The sequence below is a fragment of the Chiloscyllium plagiosum genome, unplaced genomic scaffold (assembly GCF_037043375.1).
Source record: "Chiloscyllium plagiosum isolate Xiang-an unplaced genomic scaffold, Cpla_swu_hap1 HiC_scaffold_43, whole genome shotgun sequence".
Classification (NCBI taxonomy): Eukaryota; Metazoa; Chordata; class Chondrichthyes; order Orectolobiformes; family Hemiscylliidae; genus Chiloscyllium; species Chiloscyllium plagiosum.
The window spans coordinates 7,556,373-7,568,579 of record NW_028270181.1 but is presented as its reverse complement, the minus strand read 5'-3'; the positions used below and the strand labels follow the sequence as shown (position 1 = coordinate 7,568,579).

Below are 12,207 nucleotides of genomic sequence, written 5' to 3'. Positions count from 1 at the left end.
TGTCCAGCGTGTATTTTAATGCCTAAAATGGATTTACATTTTCATGTTGGTCTCTCCTCCTCATCTTAATTATTAGTTTTGTTATTTTTAAACTCTAACTTAAATTGCTTAAGCAAAATACAATAATCTAGTTAATGCCTACTACATTTTCCTCATTTTGGATGGTAACATTCTCAGAATAAAATTGAGAGTACACGATTTGTCAGAAAAAAACGAATGTAGGTGTAAGGCCAGAGCGAGCAAATAAATGAAAATATGAATTACATTTTTTTAATATGCATGAGAAGTGAAGAATCAAAGACACTCAAATCACAATACACAGTGTCTCTGAACAAAAGAGCAATCCTGTCATTTCAAGCTTCATCTGAATTTGTTTCAAAACAAAACCCAATGGAAGAGAATACATTGTTGGATTGTTGCGCAGAGTCAATACATAATACACAGAATGCCCTTAGCTCTACTCCAGGTTAAAACTGACAATGAGATAATCAACATCTCCTTTCCCTGAAACACTAAACCTCTGTAGCAACAATGGAGTTGGGCGGGTGTAAGGGGCGGGGGAGGAAGTTGGCGTAGCACTGTATGCAGCCACTCTAGACACTAACTGAAGCTGTTCATCGCCAAGGGGCATAGCTTGCATGATTTGAAAAGGGGACAGTGGGTGGAGTTAATCGCCCTGTATATCAAAACACTCAGGAGCATTTGGCAACTTTTGCAGATAGGAGATCCTGGGACAAAGAGGATGGTTGGTGCAGAATGTTGAGATTCACCCAGTTACGATGCCAGGTTTTTTCAAACCCAATAAACAGCTAAAGAGGAAAGTCCACCCTGTGCCCTCAGGTAAGTGGTTCTTGAGATGTTCTTAGCTCATTATAGTCTATAACAAAGTGTTGCTCTAATTTATTGTACAGAATATAATGCCACTTTGGTGATATCAGTTGGAACTAATGTAGAAAGAGGGGCCAAGGCTCATATAAAGAGTCAACCATTTAGGACTCAGATGTGGAGGAAGTTCTACACTCTAAGGGGTTGTGAGTTGTTGGAATTTAAAGCTATAGGTGGTCACTCACTGACCAATTTCAAGACAGCTTCTGTTGGATTTTGGGCATGAAAGAGATTAAGGGATGTTGGAATAGTGCTGGAGGATATAGTTGTGGGAGATCAGTCATCATTATTGAAGGCTTGAGGGACTGAATTGCCAATTCCTGGTCTTATTTCCTGTCTAACAGTCCAGCCTGTCATCTTTTTCCACTCGGGAAATTGAATCAGCAGATCTGAATTGGGAATCAGAAATAGAAATTACAGCAATTACATGTTTGCTATTACCAGTTCCTTTCTCAATCTAGAGAATTATTAAACATGGGGTGCTTTCTCTACTACCTTCATTTTATTGTTTACGATGTGTAAGATTTTCAAGTGCAAAAAATTTATTTTCTTCATTCATTCATGGGATGTGGCCATCACTGGCTGGGCTGGGGCAGCATGGTGGCTCAGTGGTTAGCACTGCTGTCTCACAGTGCCAGGGACCTGGGTTCAAATTCCACCTTGGGCGACTGTCTGTGTGGAGTTTGCATGTTCTGCGTGGGTTTCCTCCCACAACCCAAAAGATGTGCAAGCCAGGTGAATCGGCCATGCTAAATTGCCCATAGTGTTAGGTGCATTAGTCAGGGTTAAATATAGGAGATGGGAATGGGTCTGGGTGGGTTATTTTTTGGGGGGGGGGGGGGTCAGTATGGACTTGTTGGGCTGAAGGGCCTGTTTCCATACTGTAAGGAATCTAATCTAGTTTATTGCCTGTCCCTGGTTGCCTTGAGAAAGTAGGGATGAGCTGCTTTCTTGAGCCACTGCAGTCCATGTGCTGTAGATAGACCCCAATGGTATTAGGGAGGGATTGCCAGAATTTTCATCCAGCGTCACTGAAGAAATGGTAATATCTTTCTGTTGCAGTCTAGCCATGTTAGGAACAAAACTCATACCGTACACGTTAGCAGATTTTCCCACAGTATTACTTGTGGGATTTGCTGTTCTATGTGGTTTACTTCATGAAGTACTCCCCACTCCACAGTTACTGAGAGTTAAATCTGGCATCCTGGTTAATCTCCAGGATTCTTGTTCATGGTTAGTTGGAGAGAGTGGTGTCTTTTCCAGGTGTGTTTGTTGTAAAAAGCCCATTGGAAGTTGCTTGCCAAAGAAAGTAAACAGAACAAGTCTTCTTGCTACAAAAACAGAAATTGCTCGAGAAGCTCAGCAGGTCTGGCAGCATCTGTGCAGAGAAATCAGAGTGAATGTTTCGGGTAAAGTGACCCTTCTTGACCTGTTCTGTCTACCTTCTTTGCCAGCAAAGTTCTGAGCTTTTCCAGCAATTTCTGTTTTTGTTTCTGATTTACAGCATCCGCAGTTCTTTCAGCTTTTATTTAGTTAAAAATCACACAATATCAGGTTATAGTCCAATAATTTATTCGTTTATTTGGAAGCACTAGCTTTCGAAGCATTGCTCCTTCATCAGGTAATTGTGGAGGTTAAGATCGTATGATACAGAATTTATAGCAAAGTTTACAGTGTGATGGAACTGAAATTATATATTGAAAAAGACCTGGATTGTTTGTTAAGTCTCTCATCTTTTAGAATGATTTGGAGATGTCAGTGTTGGACTGGGGTGTAGAAATTTAAAAATCACACAACACCAATTAAACCTGTTGGAGTAGAACGGGGTGTTGTGTGATTTTTAATCTTTTAGAATGACCATGTTGGTTTCAGTTCTTTCAAATGTAAATCCCAGAACTTTCTTAAAGTTACATTCTTAAGTGAACTATAACAATTGGTGCCATGTCGGCCCAGATAATGCATTGAAGGTGTGAGGTGCCCTGTGTGAGGCTGTCTGTGCCCCAATGTTCAAACTGATTCTAATCTAAAAAAGGGATTTACAGAATCTTACATGGATTCATGCAATTCTTTAGCAAATTAAATGTAATTCTGCAAGTACAAATTCACCCCACAAATTTTTATGTGTGTGTGGGGTGGGGGTGGGGGGGGGGAGTTATGAGTGTCTGTGAGACAGTATGTGTATGTGTATGTGTATGAGTGTGAGTGTAAAGGGGAACAAGTCTGTGAGAGGGTGCGTGTGAGTGTGGGAGTGTATGTGTGAGCATCAGAGAGAGCTTGTTTGTGAGAGAGGGTCTGCATGAGTGTATGGGTCTGTAGGAGTGTGTGTGTCTATAGGAGTGTCTGTCTGTCTGTGAGTGTGTGTGTGTGTGTGTCTGTGTGTAGTGCAGTGGGGTCACCTGTTGAGTGACATGAACCCAAGGTCCCGGTTGTGGCCATCCCATGGGGACCGAACTTGGCTATCAACCTCTGCTCAGCCAGTTTGATTTGTTGCCTGCCTGAAGTCCCAGGACATTCGACCTCAGACCTTCGGGTGCCCATCCTCCAAGGTGGACATCAGGACAGGCAGTAACACAAAGTGTCCGAGCAGAGGCTGATAGCCAAAATCAGTACCCATGGGGATGGCCACAACCGGGACCTTGGATTCATGTCACACTACAGGTGACCCCACTGCACTACACACACACACGGACATACACAGACACAGACACACACACACACACACAAACACATACTCACAGATTGACACACACACACATACTCACAGATAGACACACAGACACACACACACACATACTCCTACAGATCCACACACTCATGCAGACTCTCTCTCATATACTCACACATACTCTCCCACATTCACACGCACAATGCACCCTCTCACAGGCTTATACCCCTTTACACTCATACACATACGCATACACACAATCTCTCACACTCATAACCCCCTACACACTTACACGCACACGCACACAAGTTTGTGGGGTGAATTTGTACTTGCAGAATTACATTTTATTTTGCTCAAGAACTGCATGAATCCATGTAAGATTCTGTAAATTCCTTTAGTGGATTAGAATCAGTCTGAACATTGGGGCACAGACAGCCTCACACAGGGCACCTCACACCTTCAATGCATTATCTGGGCCGACATGGCACCTATTGTTACAGTTCACTTGAGAATGTAACTTTAAGAAAGTTCTGGGATTTACATATGAAAAAACTGAAACTAACATGGTCATTCTAAAAGATGAGAGACTTAACAAACAATCCAGGTCTTTTTCAGTTCCATCACACTGTAAACCTTTGCTATAAATTCTGTGTCGTACGATCTTAACCTCCACAACCACCTGATGAAGGAGCAGTGCTCCGAAAGCTAGTGCTTCCAATCAAACCTGTTGGACTCTAACCTGGTGTTGTGTGATTTTTAACTTTGTCCACCTCAGTCCAACACCAGCACCTCCACATCATGGATTTTATTTTGGTCTTCAGGCTATATTGGTATCTACAGCACCACCCTATGGAGGATGCAAGAATAGCGGGTGTGACGAAATCACCAAAACATAAAGGTTCATTAGATTAGATTACCTACAGTGTGGAAACAGGCCCTTCAGCCCAACAAATCCACACCGACCCTCCGAAGAGAAACCCACCCCCCTATATTTACCCCTGACTAATACACCTAACACTACGGGCAATTTAGCATGGCCAATTCACCTTACCTGCACATCTTTGGACTGTGAGAGGAAACTGGAGCACCCGGAGGAAACCCATGCAGACACGGGGAGAATGTGCAAACTCCACACAGACAGTTGCCCAATGTGGGAATAGAACCCGGGTCCCTGCTGCTGTGAGGCAGTAGTGCTAACCACTGAGCAACCGTGCCGCCCATACTTACATAAAAATTACAAAACAATCCTTGTTTATTGTACAGGCCTTATGTGTCTATAACTCTTATAACTACTCCTGACCAAATGAAAATTTCAGCACTGTTCATTTACTCTCATTGACTCAAAGATTTCAGAAGTCGGTGACTGTGTGGAGTTTCTACACTCTCCCTGTGTCTCATGGGTTTCCTGCCACAGTCCAAAGCTGTGCAGGTTAAGTGGATTAGCCATGGTAAATGCAGGGTTACAGTGGTAGGGTGGGGGGGGGGGGTTGTTCTTCAGAGGGTCAGTATGGTCTGCTTCCATGCTATAGCGATTCTACGTTTCTAACTTTGGCTATTATAACTTCTTGGGGTGGCTCAGTGGTTAGCACTGCTACCTCACAGCGCCAGGACCCGGGTTCAATTCCCACCTCGGGCAATTGTCTGTGTGGAGTTTGCACATTGTCTGCGTGGTTTCCTCCCACAGTCCAAAGATGTGCAGGTTAGGTGAATTGGCCATGCTAAATTGCCCGTAATATTACGTGCAGGGGTAAATGTAGGGGAATTGGTCTGGGTGGGTTGCTCTTCGGCAGGTCGGTGTGGACTTGTTGGGCCAGAGGGCCTGTTTCCACACTGTATGGAATCTAATCTAAAGTAATTAAAAAGCCATTTTACCCACACTGATGTACTTCACTGTCTCTCTCTCTGTTTATTTCAAATGCCTACCACATTCCCTGACTCTCAGCATGCTTTGTCATGGAACTGTGTTCACCAGCATTCTTTAAAGCTGCTGTGATTGGGAGCAATGCCATAGGAGGTTTACGAATACTCACCGTGAGCACAGCGCCGCAGGCAGTCAGCCGGAATGCTATCTGATGTCACTGAATAATGCCACTGGAAGCCTGACAATAGTTAGAGTAAATTACTCCCACCCTTGAGCAATGCCAAGAGAGGTCGGGTAGTATTCAGAGTTTAACTCACAGTGAGCAATGCCATGGGACCTTTGCTAATACTACAATAAAATGTTTCTTGGAAACTGTTGCTTGGTAGTGGCTTCTGCAAGGGCAAGCTAGAGAAGTGATTGCTGGGCCTCTTGCTGAGATATTTGTATCATCAATAGTCACAGGTGAGGTGCTGGAAGACTGGAGGTTGGCAAACGTGGTACCACTATTTAAGAAGGGCGGTAAAGACAAGCCAGGGAACTATAGACCAGTGAGCCTGACCTCGGTGGTGGGCAAGTTGTTGGAGGAATCCTGGGGGGCAGGATGTACATGTATTTGGAAAGGCAAGGACTGATTAGGGATAGTCAATATGGCTTTGTGCGTGGGAAATCATGTCTCACAAACTTGGTTGAGTTTTTTGAAGAAGTAACAAAGAAGATTGATGAGGGCAGAGTAATAGATGTGATCTATATGGACTTCAGTAAGGCATTCAACAGGGTTCCCCATGGGAGACTGATTAGCAGGATTAGATCTCATGCAATAAAGGGAGAACTAGCCATTTGGATACAGAACTGGCTCAAAGGTAGAAGACAGAGGGTGGTGGTGGAGGGTTGTTTTTCAGACTGGAGGCCTGTGACCAGTGGAGTGCCACAAGGATCGGTGCTGGGTCCAATACTTTTTGTAATTTACATAAATGATTTGGATGCGAGCATAAGAGGTACAGGAGGTAAGTTTGCAGATGACACCAAAATTGGTGGTGTGGTGGGTAGCGAAGAGGGTTACCTCAGATTACAACAGGATCTGGACCAGATGGGCCAATGGACTGAGAAGTGGCAGATGGAGTTTAATTCAGATAAATGCGAGGGGCTGCATTTTGAGAAAGCAAATCTTAGCAGGACTCATACACTTAATGGTAAGTTCCTAGGGAGTGTTGCTGAACAAAGAGACCTTGGAGTGCAGGTTCATAGCTCCTTGAAAGTGGAGTTGCAGGTAGATAGGATAGTGAAGGAGGTGTTTGGTATGCTTTCCTTTATTGGTCAGAATATTGAATACAGGAGTTGGGAGGTCATATTGCAGCTGTACAGGACATTGGTTAGGGCCACTGTTGGAATATTGCATGCAATTCTGGTCTCCTTTCTATCGGAATGATGTTGTGAAACTTGAAAGGGTTCAGAAAAGATTTACAAGGATGTTGCCAGGATTGGAGGATTTGAGCTATAGAGAGAGGCTGAACAGGCTGGGGCTATTTTCCCTGGAGCATCGGAGGCTGAGGGGGTGACCTTATAGAGGTTTACAAAATTATGAGGGGCATGGATAGGATGAATAGACAGTCTTTTCCCTGGGGTCGGGGAGTCCAGAACTAGAGGGCATAGGTTTAGGGTGAGAGGGGAAAGATATAATAGAGACCTAAGGGGCAACTTTTTCACTCAGAGGGTGGTACGTGTATGGAATGAGGATGTGGTGGAGGCTGGTACAATTGCAACATTTAAGAGGCATTTGGATGGGTATATGAATAGGAAGGGTTTGGAGGGATATGGGCCGGGTGCTGGCAGGTGGGACAAGATTGGGTTGGGATATCTGGTCGGCATGGACGGGTTGGACCGAAGGGTCTGTTTCCGTGCTGTACATCTTTATGACTTTGAGAGCAATCCCTTCCCAAAGTGGAATGGAAACTGTATGAGAGACAAAGTTCTGAATAATGCTGAATAATGAATAATACCCAGTGGTATTATCACTCGGTTGTTAATCCAGATACACATCTAATGTTCTGGGGACCTGGGTTTGAATCCTGCCACAGCAGATGGTGGAATTTGAATTCACTAAAAATCTGAGATTAAAAGTCTAATGCTTACCATGAATCTGTTGTCGATTGTTGGGAAAAACTGGAGATAGCAAGGACTGCAGATGCTGTAAAGTCGCAGTCGAGAAAATGTGGAACTGGAAAAAGCACAGAAGGCAAAAGAGCAGGAGAGTTGATGTTTCAGACATGACCTCTAATACTGTCTGACCATCAGTGCTTTATCCAACTCCACCTTTTATCGGTTGGAAAACCCCATCTGGTTCACTGATATCCTTTCGGGAAGAAAACTGCCATCCTTACCTGGTCTGACCTACATGTGACTCCAGACACACAGCAACAGGGTTGACTCTGAAATGTCCTCTCAGTAATTATGGATGGGTAATAAATGCTGGTCTAACCAGCGCCACCCACATCCCATGAGTGAATAAAAGAAAACCTGCATTATACTGGTGCCAACAGAGAATATTACAAGATTAATGAACAGGATGATAGGGCTGGAAATTTAATCAATGAAGAGATGTATTTGCTTGCATGTTAATATCCTGGTTTAAGACTTAACAAAGATCGATGTGGGTTTAATGCACTTTTGTGAAACTGCTCAGGGAATGTGATTATAAATGGAGGAAGTTCCAAGTCAAATTTAGTTAGGGGAGTGATTTCACATTGAATGTTGTGCTGTTGTGAACAACGGAAATCCGGAGATTTGAGCATTTAATCCAGGCTAATACTGCAGTGTAGTGTTGAGGGAATATCTGTCGTGTATGGTGTAGTCTTGCTGACTGAGACCGTAAATGCAAAAAAACCCCACGGTTGCAATTCAAAGTGGGAGTCTTGCCTCGAGTCTGGCCAACAGTTAATCCTCAATCAAAGTCAGGTACAGGTTATCACTTTGTGACTTGTGGGAGCTTGCCATCTACAAATGGGCTGCTGTGGTTCTGCAAGGCAAGTAGCTCATTGGCTGTGCCATGCTTTAAGATGCCTTAAAGCTGTGAAAGGCAAGATAGAAATGCCTTCCCCCCGAACCTTCTTTTTCCCCTGAACAGTTTCCCAATCTAGTCCCCCAGTGAGTAGCACCTGTAGTCTCTGAAGCCCAGAAATATATTTAATCCATGTGGGCGTCACTGGCTGGGTCAGCATTTATTGCCCATTCCCAGTTGAGAAGGTGGGGGTGAGCTGCCTTCTTGAACTGCTGCAGTCCATGTGCTGTAGATGGACCCACAATGGTGACACTGAGGAACAGAGATAGAATTCCAAATCAGGATGGTGAGTGGCCTGGAACTGTGCGTTCAAGTTGTGCTACTGGAACGAGGGTGCATGGTCTAGACTCCGAAATGTTGGATTCTGAATGTAACTCAGGCTGCCATGGCAGTATTTAAAGAGATGACGGGAGAGATCTCACTTGTGTCCATATAATGTTGCTCTCCGTTGTTTTACCTTGTACAGAAATTGTTGCCTCCCTTTGCTATTGAATTTTCGTGATAAAAAGTGACATATTGCTATCAAATTCCTCAGTCCTTTGTGAAAGCTTGTTCCATCTGTGAAGTGTCTTGGAATGATAAAATGATGCAGCACAGAAAGAGGCCACTTGGACCATTGTGTCTGTGCTGGCAACTGGCAATAATTTCTGTACTCTGCTCTTCTCCTGTGGAATGCTGAACAGTCAGAGGTGCTATTTTTCACATGAGCCACTAAACTCCATCTGCCCTCTCAGATGGATATAAACATGGCACTATTTCACAGAAGAACAAGCGCGGTCTCCCCACTGCCCTGGCCCACATTTATCCCTTAATCAATGTTGCATAAAAAACAGGCTCTCTAGTTTGCACATTGCTGTTTGTGAGAGTGTGCTGCATGCAGATTGATGGCTGTGTTCTGTACATTACAACCTCAGAAGGACATCACCAGCTGCAGTGATGAAAACAGAATGTCTGGGGAGAGAGACACTGCCAGACCTGCTGAGTTCCTCCAGCACTTTCCATTTTTATTTCAGATCTCCAGCATCCAAAGTACTTTGCTTTTATTTTCAGCACTTTGAGATTTCTGATGGCTGTGAAAGAATGGATCCCTCCCCATTCCCTTTTTTGTTTCCTTACTTTCATTCATTTATATCGGTTTCCTTCCATTCAAGTATTTATCAATTTCCCCTTTGAAAGCTCCCATTAGACCACCCTTTCATACAGCTCATTCCAGATCTCAACAATTCCTAAAAAAAAGAATTTCCTCAGGATGCCTTCTGTTCTTTTACTAATCACCTTAAATCTGTGGTTTCTACTTATTAGTCCCTCTGCCTTGGAGATAAGTTGGTTCTGTTTACTCAATCAAAATCCTCCAAAGTTTTCAACAGCCTGGATTATTCTCTTTTTTTACCTTCTCTGCTGTGAAGGAGAACAATCCCAGTTTCTCGAATAATAAAAACAGAAAAAGCTGGAAATCCTCAGCTGATCTTGCAACATTTCAAATAGAGTCACATTTGACGCAAAATGTGAACTCTTCTTTCTGCCTCCACAGAGACTACCGGACCTGCTGAGTTTCTGCAGCACTTCCTACTTGTACGTCAGAGTTCCAGCATCTGCATTATTTTTGTTTTAACCCCTCTGGTCCCTCCGTATAACTCAAACCATTTGGAAACATTCTATTAGGGAGTTTTGAGAAGATTTGTAGCTCAGGTTGAGGTAGCCACCAGGATACATGAACACCAACTAGCCACATAAAGACATGACCCACTAGTATCTTTACATACAGGTAAGAAAGGACACCACTTCGACTGGGATAACACATCCATCCTAGGACAAGCCAAACAGAGGCATGCATGAGAATTCATAGAAGCAAGGTATTCCAACCGGAACTCTATCAACAAACACATCGAGTTAGACCCCATCTACCAACCCCTGAGAAAAGGAACAGGAAGCGACTTCACCACAGGAAATAACATCACCACAGGAAATGACATCACCAACCCAAAGAAACCCAAACATATAAATAGTATGAAGGAATTTTCAGCATTGCTTCGCCAGGGGCCCACTGAAGATGTTACCTATAAGAGTAACGAAACGTCTGGAAATGAACCTTCCAGCTCAGCAAGCAAACCTACATCCGAAACATTCTATTAGATTTCCTCTGCCCTTTCACCAAGGTCTTGACATCCTTCCCAGGTTATGGTGGCTTGGAAGGGAGGTGGAGGTGATGATCTGGTGGCATTATTGCCAGACTAATAGTTCAGAGACCCAGGTAATGTTCTGGGGACCTGGATTTAAATACAGCCATAGTAGATGGAAGAGTTTGAATTCAATAAGGAAAAAGTCCAGAATTGCAGGTCTAATGCTGCTCGTTAGGAAAGACCTGTACTTCTTTCACTAATGTTCTTTAGGGAAAGAAATTGTCAATCTGGCCTATATATAAACTCCAGACCCACAGCAATGTGGTTGACCGTTACAAGCCCTCTGGGCAATTGGGTGTGGGCAGTAAATACCGACAGAGCCAGTGTGAATGAAGAAAGAAGAAAATGAAAATAATTGGAGCTTAACCAGTTTTTTTTTGTGTGTAGAGGATTTCCTACTTTAAAAGATACTGTTAATACATGCACCAAAGAAGTAAAAAACTGATGTTAAAGAATTAAAAATATAAAAGTTAAGTTGCTCTAGTAGGGCTCCTGTGGTATGGTGGTAGTGTTGCTACCTTTGGACCAGGAGGCCTGTGGTTCAAGTCCCACCTGCTCCAGAGGTGTTTTATAACATCTCTGAACAGGTTGATTATGGGAAAATAAGTTTAATAAAGTTGCCATAGTCCCATAGGGCAGTTACATATCCTTTAAAGTATCAGCTTTAATAGATGGGGAGTGATAGCACAGAACGAGTCACCATTCAGTTCACACCTTCATTTAATTTTCTAGAAAATTGCTTAATTCCACATAAATTAATTCCAAAGTATCCCCTTCAGGGGTGTCTCTAATTCAGGTTAGGATATGATCATGTGGCCTGCCTTTAGACCCTACCCTTCTCCTACTGAGTACTGCATCCAGGTGGTATAGCGTGCACCGATCCAAGACTATATTACCATCATTGGTGAGGCTGGGAAGGTGGAAGTGATGGTGAGCAGGCATAGTGCAGGCTGCTAAGTGGTTGGCTGTAAGGAATGTTGCCATGGTGACAGAGCTCAGTTGGCCTGTGCAGATACTCAATCCATTGATAAGATTTGTGGAAAAGAGAGATTAGAGTGATGAGCATAGCTGAATCAGATTAACATGCAGAGCTAAATATAAGACCAGGGCTAGTCAGACAGAAAATAGTTCTTCACGGGGGAAAGAAGCTCAGACACGATGCTGGAGCATGGAGGCTGAAATTATGAAGTGGGTATCATTCATCACAAATACACCCAACCAAGTTTTGTGATCCCAGATGATTAATGACTATCGTCCTCCTAGACTAGATGTTGAATCGTGTGCCTGATAACTGTCACCTCCAACTAACAAAGTCTTTTCTTTCCTCCAATTCTGCCCTCCTGCGCATCCTCAACATTAATCACTCCACCGTTAGTGGCAATGCCTTCAGCTGCCTGGGTACTGCACTCTTGAATTCCCTCTTTGAATCTCATCTTCTTCTCCTCCTGCCTCAAAGCCTTCTTCTGTGACCAAGCTATTGGTCACCTTTCTTAGTAACCTTTCCATGGCTTGGTGTTAAATTACATTTGTAAAGCACTTTGGGGTGTTTTGTTACATTAAA

The 12,207-nt window shown here is 43.5% G+C and overlaps 1 protein-coding gene across 3 annotated transcripts in view; it reads left to right on the top strand.

Moving 5' to 3' along the window:
- The first annotated feature begins 657 nt into the window (after window positions 1–657).
- Window positions 658–12,207, top strand: part of LOC122541921 (protein transport protein Sec24A-like) — a 70,726-nt gene continuing 59,176 nt past the window's right edge. The window contains exon 1 of one of the 3 annotated variants that reach the window (XM_087982663.1): window positions 658–840. In XM_087982663.1, coding sequence (XP_087838789.1) covers window positions 780–840 — 61 coding nt within the window. In that variant the 5' untranslated portion in view covers window positions 658–779. The remainder of the gene's footprint in view (window positions 841–12,207) is intronic. The other 2 variants (XM_087982662.1, XM_087982664.1) reach the window with 2 other exon arrangements.